Source organism: Myotis lucifugus, unplaced genomic scaffold (assembly GCF_000147115.1).
Source record: "Myotis lucifugus unplaced genomic scaffold, Myoluc2.0 scaffold_268, whole genome shotgun sequence".
Taxonomy (NCBI): Eukaryota; Metazoa; Chordata; class Mammalia; order Chiroptera; family Vespertilionidae; genus Myotis; species Myotis lucifugus.
In genome coordinates, this window is record NW_005871316.1 from 1,619,202 (window position 1) to 1,636,223 (window position 17,022).

General features: G+C 43.2%; 1 protein-coding gene across 1 annotated transcript in view; it reads left to right on the plus strand.

Annotated features, from left to right (window-relative positions):
- Positions 1-17,022, plus strand: part of LOC102418174 (sodium/hydrogen exchanger 9B1) — a 55,150-nt gene that overhangs the window by 33,804 nt on the left and 4,324 nt on the right. Inside the window, exons 5-7 of the mRNA XM_023762911.1 lie at positions 3,487-3,662; positions 10,703-10,809; positions 12,163-12,312. Coding sequence (XP_023618679.1) covers positions 3,487-3,662; positions 10,703-10,809; positions 12,163-12,312 — 433 coding nt within the window. The remainder of the gene's footprint in view (positions 1-3,486; positions 3,663-10,702; positions 10,810-12,162; positions 12,313-17,022) is intronic.

The following is a 17,022-nucleotide window of genomic DNA, read 5'->3' on the forward strand; positions in this document are numbered from 1 at the left end:
AAGTAGATACTTCTCTAAAGGGGACATACATATGGTCAAGAGATATGAAGAAATGCTCAAAGTCACTAATCATCAGAGATGCAAATGAAAACAATGAGGTATTCTTCACACCTGCCATAATGGCTACCATCAAGAAGCTAGAAATGCTGGTGGGAATGCAGACTGGTGCAGTCACAATGGAGAACATTATGGAGTTTCCTCAAAAATAAAAAATGGAACTGCCATTTGACCCAGGGATCCCACATCTAGGAATATATCCTAAGAATCCCAAAACACAGATCAGAAAGGATATATGCACCTCTATGTTTATAGCAGTGTTATTTACAATAGCTAAGATCTTGAAACAGCCCTAGTTCCTATCAGTAGATGAGTGAATAAAAAAGAAGTGGTACATTTACACAATGGAATACTATGTAGCTATAAAAATGAAGGATCTCTTACCCTTTGAGACAACATGGAGGGACATGAAGAGTATTATGCTAAGCAAAATAAGCCAATCAGAGAAAGACAAGTATCATATGATCTCACTTATGTGCAGAATCTAATTTAAAAAGTGACAAAAATATATATCCAGAGACATGGAAGTATGGAACAGACTTTTTTGATGAATCTCAGAGGGAAGCGGAGAGAGAGGGCAGGAAGAGATTAACCAAAGAACTTATGTGCATAACCCTTGGACACAGACAATAGTGTGGTGAAAGTCATGGGGGGATGGGGCCTGGGTAGATTGGAGGGGGTCAGTGGGGGAGAAGGGGACGTGTAATACTTTCAACAATAAAAAAGATAAATTTAAAAATATAAAAAGTAAGCATATCAGGAAAATTAGGCATGAATCAAATGAGGTTACCAATAAAGAAATAGAAACTATATAAAAGAACAAAAATTAATTTTAAACTGTAGTATACAATAACAAAATTGGGGGTGGGTGGAATGACTACAGGGATCAATTATAGAGTGGATCAATCTGAAGAAAGAATTAGTGAACTTGATGCCAAGGTTATTTGAAATCAAGTCAGTGGAGAAAAAAAAAAAGAACAAAGGAAAGTGGAGAGATCCTAAGGACTTATAGGATACCCTTTAATAGACCAATCTACACATTATGGGAGTTCTAGGAGTAGGAGAGAGAAATAAATGGTCATAAAGCCTATTTGAAGAAATAATGGGTAAAAACTTTCAAATTGAGAGATGAAATGGACATACAAACTTAAGCAGCTCAAAGACGTTCCACTTGAGTAAAACCAAAAAGACTTACACTGAGACACACTATACTCAAACTGTCATAAGTCATAGATAGAATCTTGAAAGTAGCAGAAAAAAAAGCAAGAGTTCCCGTAAGATATTAATTGCATTTCTCAGCAGAAAACTTGTAGGCTAGAATGTACTGGAAGGTTCAAAATGCTTAAAGAGCCCTAGCCTGTTTGGCTCAGTGGATAGAGCGTCGGCCTGTGGACCAAACGGTCCTGGGTTCAATTCTGGTCAAGGGCACATATCTAAGTTGCAGGCTCCTCCCCGACCCCAGCCCTGGTCAGGGCACTTTCAGAAGGCAACTAATGGATGTGTTTCTCTCACATTGATGTTTCTCTCTGTCTTTCCCTCTCTCTAACATTCTCCCTAAAAAATCAATAGAAAAGTGTTCTTGGGTGAGTATTAACAACAACAACAAAATGCTAAAAGAAAAAAAGAAACACTGCCAACCAAGAATACTGTATTCCAGCAAATTTCATGTATTAGCTTCATGACATTGAATTTGGCAATGATTTCTTAGATCTGACACTAAAAACACAGTCAACAAAAGCAAAAATACATGGCACTTAATAAAACTTGAAAATTTCTGCACAGCAAATGAAACACTAACATAGACAAAAGGCAACATACAGCCGAAACCGGTTTGGCTCAGTGGATAGAGCGTTGGCCTGCGGACTGAGGGGTCCCAGGTTCGATTCCGGTCAAGGGCATGTACGTGGGAGGCAGCTGATCGATGTTTCTTTCTCACCGATGTTTCTAACTCTCTATCTCTCTCCCTTTCTCTCTGTAAAAAATCAATAAAATATATTTAAAAAAAATTAAAAAAGGCAACATACAAAATGGGATAAAATAATTGCAAAACATATATCTGAAAAGAAATTAATATTTAGAACATATAAAGAATTCCTACAACTCAAAAACAAAAAAACCTACCTAAATAATGGCAAATGACTTTAATAAACATTTGCCCAAAAAAGATACACAAATGGTCAACAAGCTTATGAAAGTGCTCAACATTTTTAATCATTAGAGAAATACTAATTAACAATGAAATATCAACTCAAACCGATTAGGGTGGTGACTATTCAAAAACAAACAAACAGAGCCCAGCTGATATAATTCAGTGGTTGAGGTTGCTGGTTTGATCCCCAGTCAGGGCACGTGCCCAGGTTTCGGACTTGATCCCTAGTAGAGGGAGTGCAGGAGGCAGCCAATCGATGATGTTCCTCTCATTGATGTTTTTATCTCTCTATCCCTCTCCCTTTCTCTCTCTCTAAAAATCAATAAAAACATGTTTAAAAACAACAACAAGCAAACCAAAATAACAGTTGTTGACCAAGATATGCAGAAATTGGAACTCTTGTGCACTACTATTGGGAATAAAACTTGGAAACCAGTTTAGAGGTTCTTCAAAAACAAAACAAAACAAAACAAAAAACACACAAAAATAGAATCACCATAAAATTAATAATCCTATTTCTGAGTATATAACCAAGAGAATTGAAAGCAGGATTTTAGAGAGATGTTGCAACAGTATTCACAATGGCAAAAGGTGGGAAAAGCCCAAATAACCATTGACAAATGAATAGGTAAAGAAAATGTGGTATATACATACAATGGGATATAATTCAGCTGTAAAAAAAAAAAAAAGAAAAAGAAAGGAAGGAAGGAAGAAAGAAATCTTGTCACTGTCTACAACAGCGGTTCTCAACCCATGGGTCGCGACCCTTTGGGGGTTGAACGACCCTTTCATAGGGGTCGCCTAAGACCATTGGAAAACACATATATAATTACATATTATTTTTGTGATTAATCAGTATGCTTTAATTATGTTTAATTTGTAACAATGAAAATACATCCTGCATATCAGATATTTACATTATGATTCATAACAGTAGCAAAATTGCAGTTATGAAGTAGCAACAAAAATAATTTTATGGTTGGGGGTCACCACAACATGAGGAACTGTATTAAAGGGTCGAGGCATTAGGAAGGTTGAGAACCACTGGTCTACAACATGATGAGCCTTGATGACATTATGCTGAGTGACATAAGCCAGGACAAATATTGCCAGGGGCTGGGTGAGAGAGACATTTTACCATCATTAAATGGCATTCACTCAAAAGCTGAATTTTTACACTTAACATAAAGTTGTAAAAATATATCTGCTATAAATTTTAATAAAATTAGCTATTTGGTAAAGTGGATGTTTTAAAATTGGTGTTCAAAGTCTTCTCTCAGTTTTGTAGTAGGTGCTGTCTCTCCTGCTGTTGTTGTCCCTTCCATGCTACAATTGCAAGAAGACGGATATGGTGTTGAGAAAGGCATTCCAACCTTACTAATGGCTGCTAGCAGTGTGGATGACATCTTGGCTATCACTGGATTCAGTATATTCATGAGCATGGTCTTCTCTACAGGTAAACAAGAAAATATAACCGTTGCCATGTAATTCATAACTTTTTGTTGTTATTGTTATTTATTCCTTCAGTTATTAAACAACATTTTTATAAATTTAATATATTTTTATTCTTTATAAAAAGCTCATTTTAGACAAGGGAGGAAATTTCAGTGGGTTAAGAAACCACTACTTAATACAAATTATTTCATTTTAATAACAATATTTCAATTAATTTGATAACCATTTTATTACCATTTATCTGCTCAAGTTGCTTTGGAATTTTATCAGTTTTTAATAGAAAAATTTAAGCAGTAATATTATTAATACTACTAATATATTTAATAGATATTTTTGAAATATACCTTTGGACATCATTATAAATAAACTAGAGGCCCAGCACACAAATTTTGTGCACGTGTACGGTCTCTAGGCATGGCCTGTGATCAGGGCCATCCTTCCCGGCTGCCCACAGCTGGCCCCAAATCCTGCCGCCACCCAACCCGTGCTGCCACCCACCCCTTTTGCCATAGGGTGATCAGTGCCTGACGGCCAGAAGAAGGGACTGAGAGGTCAGCTGTTACTGCCCACTCACCAGCCCCGCCCCCACTGTGGGTTGCCCTCTGTGTGTGGGGTGACCAGTGGGGTGGAGGCCTTGGCTTGGCACTGCCCACATCCCCCGCCACCCATGCTTGGTTCCTCGTTCATCATCAGGTGATCGGAGCATGCTGGCTGTGGAAAGGAACTGAGAGGTGGTCAGTGCACCTCATAGTGACTGGTCCAGGGGTTGTTTTGATTATTCTGCCTTTATGGTCAATTTGCATATTACCCTTTTATTATAAAGGATAGAGGCCTGGTTCATGGGAGGGGCCAGCTGGCCTGCCCTGATGGGGGCCCTGGATCTGGGTGGGGGGCAGGGCTGGCTGGGGCAAGGGACTGTAGGCGGTTTGCAGGTCAGCCACACCCACTGTTGGGGTGGGGTTTCCCTGGGTGAGGGGCTGCGGGTAGTTTGCAGGCCGGCCACACCCCCAATCAGGGTGGGGGTCCCTGCTGTGGGCGGGGCCTCCTGGGTGAGGGGCCACACCCCTGATTGGGGTGGGGGGTCCCTTCTGGGGGCGGGGCTAGCTTGGGCCAGGGACCATGGGTGGTTTGCAGGCCAGCTTGGGTGAGGGGCCATGCCCCTGATTGGGGTGGGGGGGTCCCTGCTGGGGGCAGGGCTGGCCTGGGCGAGGGGATGGGGTGATTTTCAGGCTGGCGATGCCCGCATCAGGGTGGGGGATCCCCATTGGGAGGCAGGGCCAGCCTCGGCAAGGGACCATGGTCAGTTTGCAGGCTGGCGACGTCCCCATTGGTGTTGTGGTTCCCGTTGGGGGGTGAGGCTGGCCTGGGCGAGGGGCCCTGGGGAAGTTGGCCACCTCAATCGGGTTGGGAGAAGCTGATCAGTGGCAGGGCCAGCCAGGGGCAGGGGCTGGGCATCATAGCAACCAATCGGCCAGTTGTTAAATTGTTATGGTTGCTGGCTTTTTATATATATAGATATAGATGGTTGCTCTGTTATTAAGACAAGTTAAATATATAGAGTGTGGACAACTGTGCACCTTTTGGTAGTGGTGGAACAAGATCCTGCACCAATTTTGAATCCCAAGGTGTTAATTTGGTCTTGAATGTCACTCTACAGAAATTGTGAAAGTAAAAATTTCCACATTTAGTAATGATTTTAGTTATCAGCAATGTTTGAAATTCAGTCTCCTATATTATTGAAGCACCAAAATATTAAGTTTAAAAATAATGTATAAAGTTTCTCTTGAAATTAAAAGATATACATTTTAAAAAGGGAAAAGATAAAAATAAAATCTGCAACAGTCATATCCCAGGAATAATAATTCCAAATCTTTTGATGTAAGTCTATCCAGAATCTAACTATTTATCTATCTACCTATCTATCATCTCTCTCTCTCTCTCTCTCTCTCTCTCTCTCTCTCTCTCTCTTCTCTCTGCTCCAAATCCTATATAATAAAACCATAATATGCAAATTGACAGAATGGCAAAATGACTGGTGGAATGATGGGTCATTATGATATGCACTGACCACCAAGGGGCAGATGCTCAACGCAGGAGCTTCCCCTTGGTGGTCAGTGCACTCCCACAGGGGGAGTGCCACTCAGCCAGAAGCCGGGCTCACAGCTAGCAAGTAAAGTGGCAGTAGTGGGAGCCTCTCCCACCTTTGCTGCAGGCAGGTGGTAAGGAGCAAGGGACTGCGAGAGCCCCAGACTCAGAGAGGGATGTCTGACTGCAGGTGGACATCCCCTGAGGGGTCCTGGTTTGCAAGAGGCCACAGGCCAGGCTGAGGGACACCTCCCCTTCAGTGCATGAATTTCGTGCACCGAGCCTCTAGTATTCTTATAAAATTATTGAACATTGACCATACTTGATTGTAACCTGAACTAGAGGCCTGGTGCACGAAATTTGTGCACAGGTGCGGTCCCTAGACCTAGCCAGCGATCGAAGCATGAGTGTCTAGCGTGGAAGGGCAGGTCCCAGCTGACCTCTGGGCACTGGGCTGCACTTGGGCCCCCAGATTCCTGTGCACCCCCCTGCACCTGAGTCATGGTGCCTGAGTTTCCATGTGGAGATGCGATGAGTGCGGCCGGACGCGGCAGGCCAGGATGCAGTATAGGCCTCTTGGCTGCCCAGCGGTGCTGCATGGAAGCTGGGCAGGCAGTGCACTCTCTCCCGGCCAGCCTCACAGACTAGCTCCTGCTCAAACCCACAGGGAGCGAAGAGGCAGTGCAGGTGTGGGGCAGGCTCATGGGCGCCCATCACCTGAGCGCAAGCCCTGGCGTCCCAGGGGAGGGGAGCAGGAGGAGTGAGAGCAAGCTCGGCAGACACCTCACATTCTCACTGCACCTCTGTCCCCGTCACTCCGTCCCCAGGTAGCTGGTGAGAGGTTGCAGCACATCGCTGACACCCGCCATGTTTCGCGCCACCCCCTGGTGGTCAGCGCACGTCATAGAGAGTGGTCAAACTCCCATTCTCCGGGTCGAATGACCACCCATGGGGACAATTTGCATATTAGGCTTTTATTATATAGGATTGTTTTGCACTTAATTGTATATTGCACACATGTTTCTCTTCAGTAAATAGATTTCTATGACACTGTAATGATTGCATAGTACTCAATTATCTGTATCACAATTTCTTGTTGAAAACTGAAGTTGACTCCTATAGTTTCTATTAAAATAATATTTGCATGAACATCTTATAACTAAAGTTGTACTTAAAATTAATAATTTCTTAATCTTAAAAGAATAATCATTGAGCTAAAAAATATATAGAGTTAATAAGCTTTTGAAATGTATTGCTGCATTGTCATGTCCTACCACGGTGCACAAGTTTGCCACTTTCTCTTCACCCTTTTCAAAACTAGATATTATTCGTCTCTTTTTCCCTTGCTAATTTGGTAGGTGAAAAGTGAGACCACTTTAAATGGAGTACTTTTTCTACTAGTGATGTTAAACAAATATTCATGTTTATCGGTCATTGACATTTTGTCATGTTTTATATTGCTTTTCTTGGAATCTTTTGCCTTATAGGTGTGTTAATCTTTTGTTCTTTTTGATTTACCAAGATTCTTCATAAAATTAAAAATGATAACCCTTTGTATTATATTCTTAGGTTTCCCCAATTTTAATTTGACTTAAATTTATGAGAGTTCTTTTTTTTTTTTGCTATTCAGAAGTTCTAAAATTTTTGTTAACAAATCTGGTCATCTTTTCCTTCATTAATGGTATCAGTTATTCTCTCAGAAAATATTTCTGGCCCTGGCCGGCGTGGCTCAGTTGGTTGGGCATCGTTCCATGCACCAAAAGATTGTTGGTTCAATTCCTGGGTCAGGGCACAACATCCAGGTTTCAGGCTTGATCCTCAGTAGGGGTTCTTGATCCCCAGTAGGGGCATGCAGGAGGGCAAGTTCTCTCATCGATCTCTCTCTCTCTCTCCCTCTCCTTTCCACTTTCTAAAAATCAACTAAAATATGTATGTGTATATATATATCTGTGTTCCTTCCTCTTCCATTGTGCCAGCCATTATGGCAAACACTTAGGGTAAACAGTGAACAACAATATTATTGGGTAATTGCTTCATACTTGTTTTAAGTTCCATTGATGTTTCCACCCATTTAATGGTCACAATAGTGCTATGCTCATTTTGTAGACAAGGTTAAATAATTTGCTCAGCCCTGGCTGGTTTTGCTCAGTAGTTAGAACAGCCGTGGGCAAACTACGGCCCGTTTAAAATGAATAAAACTACAAAAAAAAAAAAAGACCGTACCCTTTTATGTAATGATGTTTACTTTGAATTTATATTAGTTCACACAAACACTCCATCCATGCTTTTGTTCCCGCCCTCCGGTCCAGTTTAAGAACCCATTGTGGCCCTCGAGTCAAAAAGTTTGCCCACCCCTGAGTTAGAGCATCAGACTGTCAAACAAAGGGTCTCATGTTCCATTCTTAGTCAAGGGCACATACCTCAGTTACAGTTTTGACCTAGCCCAGGTCGGTTGTATGTGGGAAACAACCAGTCAATGTGTCTCTCTCACATTGATGTTTCTCTCTCTCCCCCTGGCAGTTCTCCTTCGAAAAAATATCCTCAGGTGAGGATTTAAATAAATGAATAAATAAATAAATAGCTCAAAGTCACAAATCCATTAAGTAGGGTAGCCAATCTGACTGTTTGACCCCAGACCCACACTTTTAAGTACTATTCTATACAGGTGTGGTTGCATAAAATATATTGATGACTCAGTTGACCTTTGAATAGTCCCAGGATTGACCCTAGAATAAATCTTTTTTTATGTTGTTACTGTTATATTGTTCTTTTGATATTTATTTTTTATTGATTTCAGAGAGGAAGGGAGAGGGAGAGAGAGATAGAAACATTAATGATGAAAGAGAATCATTGATCAGCTGCCTCCTGCATGCCCACACTGGGGATCAAACCTCCAACCTGGACATGTGCCCGGACTGGGAATTGAACTATGACCTCCTGGTTCATAGGTCAATGTTCAACCACTGAGCCACACCAGCCAGGTTGTTCTTTTTATATTTAAACTAGAGGCCCAGTGCACAAAAATTTGTGCACTGGGGGAGGGGAGAGGGGGTCCCTCAGCCCAGCCTGTGCCCTCTCGCAGTCTGGGACCCCTCAGGAGATAACGACCTGCTGGCTTAGGCCTGCTCCCGGGTGGCTGAGGGCAGGCCCAATCCCTAGGTGCAGCCCCTGGTTGGGCTCCGAGCAGGGCCGATTAGGGAGTTGGGGCGCCACCCCCTGTCATGCACAGAGCAGGGCAGATCGGAAGGTTGCGATGCCACCCCTAGTCACGCTCAGGGTAGGGCCAATTGGGGGGTTGGGGCACCGCCCCCTGTCACACTCAAGGGAAGGGTCAATGGGGAGGTTGCGGCGCCACCCCCTGTCACGCACAGAGCAGGGCCGATCATGGAGTTGGGGCGCTGCCCCCTTGTCACTCACAGAGCAGGGCCCCTTCAGGGGGGTTGGGGTCTTTTACCCGGTCATGGAAAGAGAAGGGCGGATAAGGGGTTGGGGAGGTCCACCCTGTCACACACAGAGCTGAGCCGATCAGGGGGTTGGGGCGCCGCCACTGTCACACTCAGGGCAGGGCCGATGGGGAGGTTATGGCTTCTACCCCGTCTCACATAGAGCAGGGCCCGGTGGGGGGGGGGGGGGTTGGGGCACCGCACCCTGTCACACACAGAGCAGGGCCGATCAGGGGGTTGGGGCGCTGCCCCCTGTCACACACACAGCCGCAGGGCAATCGGGGTTTGGGCGCTGCCCCCTGTCACGCTGATCCCGGTGCTGGGAGGCCTCGAGGCTCTGCTGATCCCGCCCGGCAGGGTCACAGATCCAGGTCCTGGACTGTGGACAGCCTCCCTCGGTGCCCCCCGCCCGGCAGGGTCACAGATCCGGGTCTCAGACCGCAGACAGCCTTGCCTGCTGCCGCCTGCCTTCAGTATGCAAATTAGCCGCCATCTTGTTGCTTCAGGGTGGGGTCCCCACTGGGGTGCCTGGCCAGCCTGGATGAGGGGATGATGGCTGTTTGCAGCTGGTCACACACCCTTCAGGGTGGGGGTCCCCACTGGGGTGCCTGGCCAGTCTGGGTGAGGGGCTGAGGGCCGTTTTCAGGCTGGCGGGCGACTAAAGCTCCAAACCTCTCCTTTTTTTCTTTTTTTTTTATTCTGGCATTTATTTACCTTCTATGGCTGTCACTGGAGCTGAGAGCCAGCTTTCTCTCTGAGGCTCGGCTGAAAGCAGGTTTCTGGCCTTTGTTTTCTGTATTCGAAACAATGTTGTGACTCCAGCTCTGAGATCCCGGCTGACTGACAGGAGGTTTCTGGGGTTTTGTTTAGCTTCTATAAATGTTACAATGTTTCCAACTGAAGCTCAGAGGCCGGCAAGGCAGGTGGGGAACGTTGGAGTCCTCTGTCACTGAAGGAAGCAAGCCTCCCTGTTCGCATCAGCTGCCTGGCTGCCGGCCGCCATCTTGGCTGACAGTTAATTTGCATATCTCCCTGATTAGCCAATGGGAAGGGTAGCGGTCGTACGCTAATTACCATGTTTCTCTTTTATTAGTGTAGATAATTTCTTCCTTTGTCATAATCATACATCAGAAAAGAAATATTACCAGCCTTGTGCTAGGTGCCAGAGGTGCTTCTTTGTCAATCTCTGTCCATTCTGCTACCTCACTTGATCTTGTAGTCACGGTGTGTAAGGGGAGCACATTGTAGTGTATTAGTTCTTTGTTTTCCGGCCTATTTATTCAATAAACATTTCTGAATTGTTTGTACTAAATTATTTAAGAGTACACATTTAATGTATCAAATAGATCTGCATACATTTTTTATATTTGTTAATATTAAATATTCATTTTTCTATATTTGTTCTATAAAATACATACCTTTCTTCATAAATCACCTACGTTTGATTTTCTGATGTGTTGGGAATGTAAAAATATTTCTCTATGATCATTTTTCCTTATGTGTGCCCTTATAGGTGGCATACTTCATGATCTCTTAAATTCTTTTCGGGATGTAATTTTGGGTGTGCTACTAGGAACATTTTGGGGAATTTGTCTTCGATATTTTCCAAGTGAAGATCAGGTAAATAAAAAATTACTCAACCTTTAGAAGTATAGTATTGGTTATTTTTTTGCAAAATTTGAACTTTTAGAATATCCATGAAATATTACATTTAATATTTATTGTCCTTCCCCAAAAGTGTAGCCTCCATTGCCTACTTTGCTTTAAACTGAGCACAGTTCTGATTGATAGGAGTCAATGGCCTTGGCTAATGTCTTTGCTTCTGGACTTGGCAAATAAGGAATATTAGGGAAAATTTTTTTTGATGGAATGCTGTGTAAATCTTGTATTTATAAATGTAATGAAGTTGTTGACAGAAAAAATATATATACACCTTTTATAAAGGATGATGTACTTACTGACTAAAAACCTTTAAAAATATATTTTTTGAAACCTGTTCTGCTGTGACAGAGATAATATATCTTTTTACTATGCTTTTGGTTTTAAAATTAAGCTTCCTAATGCATAATACAGGGGTCCTCAAACTTTTTAAACAGGGGGCCAGTTCACTGTCCCTCAGACCGTTGGAGGGCCGGACTATAGTTTTAAAAAAAAACTATGAACAAATTCCTATGCACACTGCACATATCTTATTTTGAAGTGAAAAAACAAAATGGGAACAAATACAATATTTGTATTTGCATGTGGCCCGCAGGCCATAGTTTGAGGACCCCTGGCATAATACTTTGCAATGGATACTTTTAAAATATATATATAATTAAATCAGAATACCATTTCCATTCCATCCCACCCCTTTCTCACTAAATTGCCTACTGATTTCTGACAACTTTTTCTAATCTTTCTTAACTCACACTTTCCTTTGAACATTTTAGGAGAGATAGATTCCCATTTACCTCCTTATATTTTCTGAGTTAAATTTACTCCCACTCTCTTTGACTGAGGCAACACTATTAAACTCAATCCTTACCTGCCCTAAAGAATGTGCAAAAAAAAAAAAAAAAAAAGAATGCGCCACTACTCTTGTATTTCTGTAATGTCCATTTTGATTTGCCTCTAATAATTGTCATAGCTAATGAGATTTTCAGAAATTTATTTTTAAGAATCCGTTGGATATGTTATATAGAACTACAGGTTATATTGCTCTCTTCTTTCCTTTGTCACTTACAGTTAAAATATTTTAACCATTTTACTGGCATTACCAACATGTGGCAGAAGATGAAACTTAATAATTATAAATTTTGTCACTTATTGTCAAGTCTACTAAAATATTTGGTGAGGAAGAAAGCCAAAATTTTATACATTATTTAATATAACATATTATAGTATCAAAAGGTCAATAATGAATGATAGAGAATGTAAATGTTGTATTATATGTTTAATGTAAATAATTTATAAAAATTTATATAATTCTAGACAAATATTACAATGAAGAGAGCAGGCCTTATTTTGGGTTCATGTGTAACTGCCGTCTTAGTCAGCAATAGCATCGGTACACATGGAGCTGGAGGATTATTCACAATAATGTTGACTTTCATTGGAGGAGCACATTGGACCACAGATAGGGTGAATATTTTTTTTTAAGTTTATAATGGTCTTTATTATCCATAAATGAGTGAGATCATGTGGTATTTTTCCTTCATTGACTGGCTTATTTCACTTAGCATAATGCTCTCCAGTTCCATCCATGCTGTTGCAAATGGTAAGAATTCCTTCTTTTTTACAGCAGCATAGTATTCCATTGTGTAGATGTACCACAGTTTTCTAATCCATTCATCTGCTGATGGGCACTTAGGCTGTTTCCAGATCTTAGCTATGGTGAATTGTGCTGCTATGAACCTAGGGGTGCATATATCCTTTCTGATTGGTGTTTCTGGTTTCTTGGGATATATTCCTAGAAGTGGGATCACAGGGTCAAAAGGGAGTTCCATTTTTAGTTTTTTGAGGAAACTCCATACTGTTCTCCACAGTGGCTGCACCAGTCTGCATTCCCACCAGCAGTGCACGAGTGTTCCCTTTCTCCGCATCCTCTCCAGCACTTGTCGTTTGTTGATTTGTTGATGATAGCCATTCTGACAGGTGTGAGATGGTACCTCATTGTTGTTTTGATTTGCATTTCTCGGATGATTAGTGACTTTGAGCATGTTTTCATATGTGTCTTGGCTTTCTGAATGTCCTCTTTTGAAAAGTGTCTATTTAGGTCCTTTGCCCATTTTTTGATTGGATAGTTTATCTTCCTTTTGTTAAGTTGTATGAGTTCCCTATAAATTTTGGAGATTAAACCCTTATTGGTGATAACATTGGCAAATATGTTCTTCCATGCAGTGGGCTTTCTTGTTGTTTTGTTGATGGTTTCTTTTGCTGTGCAGAAGCTTTTTATTTTGATATAGAGGGGTGAATATTTTTAATACACAATTTTTATAGGTAAAACAACTGATTTCTTTTTTACATTATAATGGACATTTAGGAAACCTTCTCATTCTGGTTGGAAGATGTTCCAAAAATGTATGTCTTGGAGGGACTTTATAAGTCAATAAAGAAGATAAAGTATTTAAGAAAAGGAACTACATATACACTAAAACACAATCAGGAGTTGAGTTATCTCATCAGGCCTATTTCCCCCCAAGTTTTATGCAATACGACTATATAACTTTTTGATTTAATTATTAATTAAAATTTTAGATATACAGTTAGGACATGAAAACATTCTCATAAAAGATTAAACAATACACATACAAAATAAATTGTAAAATACTCCTTTTTCCTCCCCACTCCCAAATATCAAACACCCCATCTCAGAATTATTTCCTCTAATCAGTCCTCTATTTGTAGACATTTAGATCATTTCCACTTTTTGTTATTATAAACAGTGCTGCCATGAACAGTCCTGTTCCTGTGTGTTTTTGCAAGTGTACAAGTACTTCTGTAGGAATATATTCCTAGAAATAGAATTGTTGAATTTCAAAAATGGTACATTTCTATTTTGATGGGGACTGCCAAATTCTCCATTCAAAAGATTTTATATATTTACACTATTTACTACCACCAGGTTAGCAGAGTCCCCAATACCTCAACCCATCAACACCCTAATATTACCACTAGTTCTATTATTTTTAATCTGATGGGGAAAAAAACTATATAACATTATTTATGAAATATTATTCAGCTAAAAAAGGACCAAAATCTTAACCATTTGCAACAACATGGATGGATGTGGAGAGCACTGTTCTAAGTGAAATAAGTCAGACAGCCCTAACCAGTTTGGCTCAGTGTATAGAGCGTCAGCCTGTGGACTCAAGGGTCCCAGGTTCGAAACCGGTCAAGGAATGTACCTTGGTTGCGGGTACATCCCCAGTAGGGAGTGTGCAGGAGGCAGCTGATCGATGTTTCTCTCTCATCAATGTTTCAAACTCTCTATCCCTTTCCCTTCCTCTCTAAAAAAACAATAAAATATATTTTTTTAAAAAGGAAAGAAATAAGTCAGACAGAGAAAGACAGATACTATATTCTTTCACTTATATGTGTAATCTGAAAAACAAAACAAAAATAGACCCATAGATACAGAGAACAAACTGATGGTTGTCAGAAGGGAGTGGTGTGGGAGAATGAATGAAAATGGACAATAAAAGGTACAAACTTGCAATTTTCCAAATACTAGTGGCCCGGTGCATGACATTTGTGCACGGAGGAGGGTGGTTCCCTCAGTCCAGCCTGCACTCTCTCCAATCAGGGACCCCTTGGGGGATGTCTGACTGCAGGACCTAACTGCTCACTTGCCTGCCTTCCTGATTGCCTTTAACTGCCTCTGCCTTCCTGCCTGCCTGATCGCCCCTAACTACCTCTGCTTGCCTGCCTGATTGCCCCTAACCCAGCCATGGGCAAACTACGGCCCGCGGGCCAGATCCGGCCCATTTGAAATGAATAAAACTACAAAAAAAAAAGACCGTACCCTTTTATGTAATGATGTTTACTTTGAATTTATATTAGTTCACACAAACACTCCATCCATGCTTTTGTTTCAGCCCTCCGGTCCAGTTTAAGAACCCATTGTGGCCCTCGAGTCAAAAAGTTTGCCCACCCCTGCCCTAACCCCTCTGCCTGTCTTTCTGATCACCCCTAACTGCTCTGCCTACCCTCCTGATCTCCCCCAACTGCTCTCCCCTGCCGGCCTGATTGCCCCCAACGGCCCTCCCCTGCTCTCCTGATCTCACCCCCAACTGCCCTCCCCTGCTGGCCAATTTGGTTCTGATTGGTTGGTTTCTATGCCAGTCAGCATCTCTGGGCCTATCAATAGGGCCTGATCAGAAAGGTGGGGCTGATCAGCAGCCCTGGTGGAGGCCTGGAGAGAAATGGAGGCGTGGTTGCTGGCCCCGCTGGGAGAAAAAGAGAGAGGCAAGTGCTGATCAACAGGTGCCACACAGGCTATGGATCAGACCTTGCTTCTCTCTCCAGGCCTGATCTGCAGCCCCCTCAGCAGTCAGTGCTGGGTCACTGTGCCTGCAGCCACAGCAGTCAGTGCTGGGTCGCCACGGCAACCCAGCTCTGACTGACTGCAGGACTGACTTCTGGTTGGTCCAGCCTTTGGTCATGATGGACCCAGGGCTTTTATATATTAGGATATAAAAACCCAGGGTCCGTAACGTCCAAAATGACCAAAGGCTCGACCGACCAGAAGTCAGTCCTGCAGTCAGTGCTGGGTTGCCGTGGTGACCCATCACTGACTGCTGCTGCTGCAGGTGTGGCAACCCAGCACTTACTGCCAAGGGGGCTGCAGATCAGGTCCGGAGAGAGGCCTGGAAAGAGAAGCAGGGCCTGATTCGTAGCCTCCGTGTTGGTCAGCCCTTGCCACTCTCTTTCTCTCCGGGCCTGGCCAGCAGCCGCACCTCTATTTCTCTCCGGGCCTCTGCGGGGGCTCTTGATCAGCCCCGCCTCTCTGATCAGGCCCAGAGATAGGCCTGGCAACGCTGACTGACATAGAAACCCACCAATCAGAACCAAATCTGGGTGAACTGCAAGGAGTTAATGGCTGCCTAGGAGGTGGAGCTTCTGACGCTGACTGGCATGGAAACCAAAAAATCAGAACCTAATCTGGGTGTACTGCGAAGGCAGAACCTAAGGTGGGGGCTGAGAAGGGGTTTTAAGAGCAACAGCTGTTTGGTGTAAGGTGTAAGAAAGTGGTTCAATTTTTAATGACTGGTTTGGCAGTATAGGGCATATGGCTGGCTATCAGTCCAGATATAGGGATTATGTATTTTTGTCTGCCAAGAGCATCTCCTCCTGCTGAAATAGGCTCCCTCCCCATTTAAGCAATCCTATCCTCTATAATCCATCTTTACTAATAAAAGGATAATATGCTAATTAGACCGGGTCGACCAGCCACCTTCCAGATGTCTGACTTCCTTCCGGATGAAGCCATGGTGGGGGGAGAGGGGGTGCAGAGGCAGTTAGGGGCGATCAAGTCAGCGGGGCGGACAGTTGGGGGTGAGATCAGGCTGGCAGGGGAGGGAAGTTGGGGGCAACCAGGTCGACAGGGGAGGGCAGCTGGGGGCGAGATCAGGTCAGCAGGGGAGGGCAGTTAGGGGCGATCAGGCAGGCAGGGGAGGGCAGTTGGGGGTGAGATCAGTCTGGCAGGGGAGGGTTGTTGGGGGCAAGATCAGGCTGGCAGGGGAGGACCATTGGGGGTGATATCAGGCCAGCAGGAGAGGGCAGTTAGGGGTGATCAGGCAGGTAGAGGCAGTTGGGGGCGAGATCAGGCTGGCAGTGGAGGGCAGTTAGGGGCAAGCAGGCAGGCAGGTAGAGAGGTTACGGGCGAACAGGCAGGCAGGCAAGTGAGCAGTTAGGAGCCAGTGGTCCCAGATTGAGAGAGGGATGTCCAACTGCCGGTTTAAGCCTGATCCCACAGGGCCTAAACTGGCAGTCGGACATCCCCTAAGGGCCCCCGATCGGAAAGGGTGCAGGCTGGGCTGGGGGAACCCCAACCCTCCCTCCTGTGCACAAATTTTGTTCACTGGGACACTAGTAAATAAGTCACAGTGATGTAATGCAGCACAAGGAATATAGTCAATAGTATTGCAATATTTCCTATAGTCAATCCTGTCAGTTTTTCCTTTTTTATTTTGTATTCAGTATGTTATTAAAGAATGATTTCTTTACTCAAGATTATAAACATTATAATATCTTCTATATTATCATCTCATACTTTGGTAGTTTTTATTGTTTTTGCATTGGTTCTTTAATTCATCTGGAATTTATTTTTGTGAATGCTGTGAGATAAGG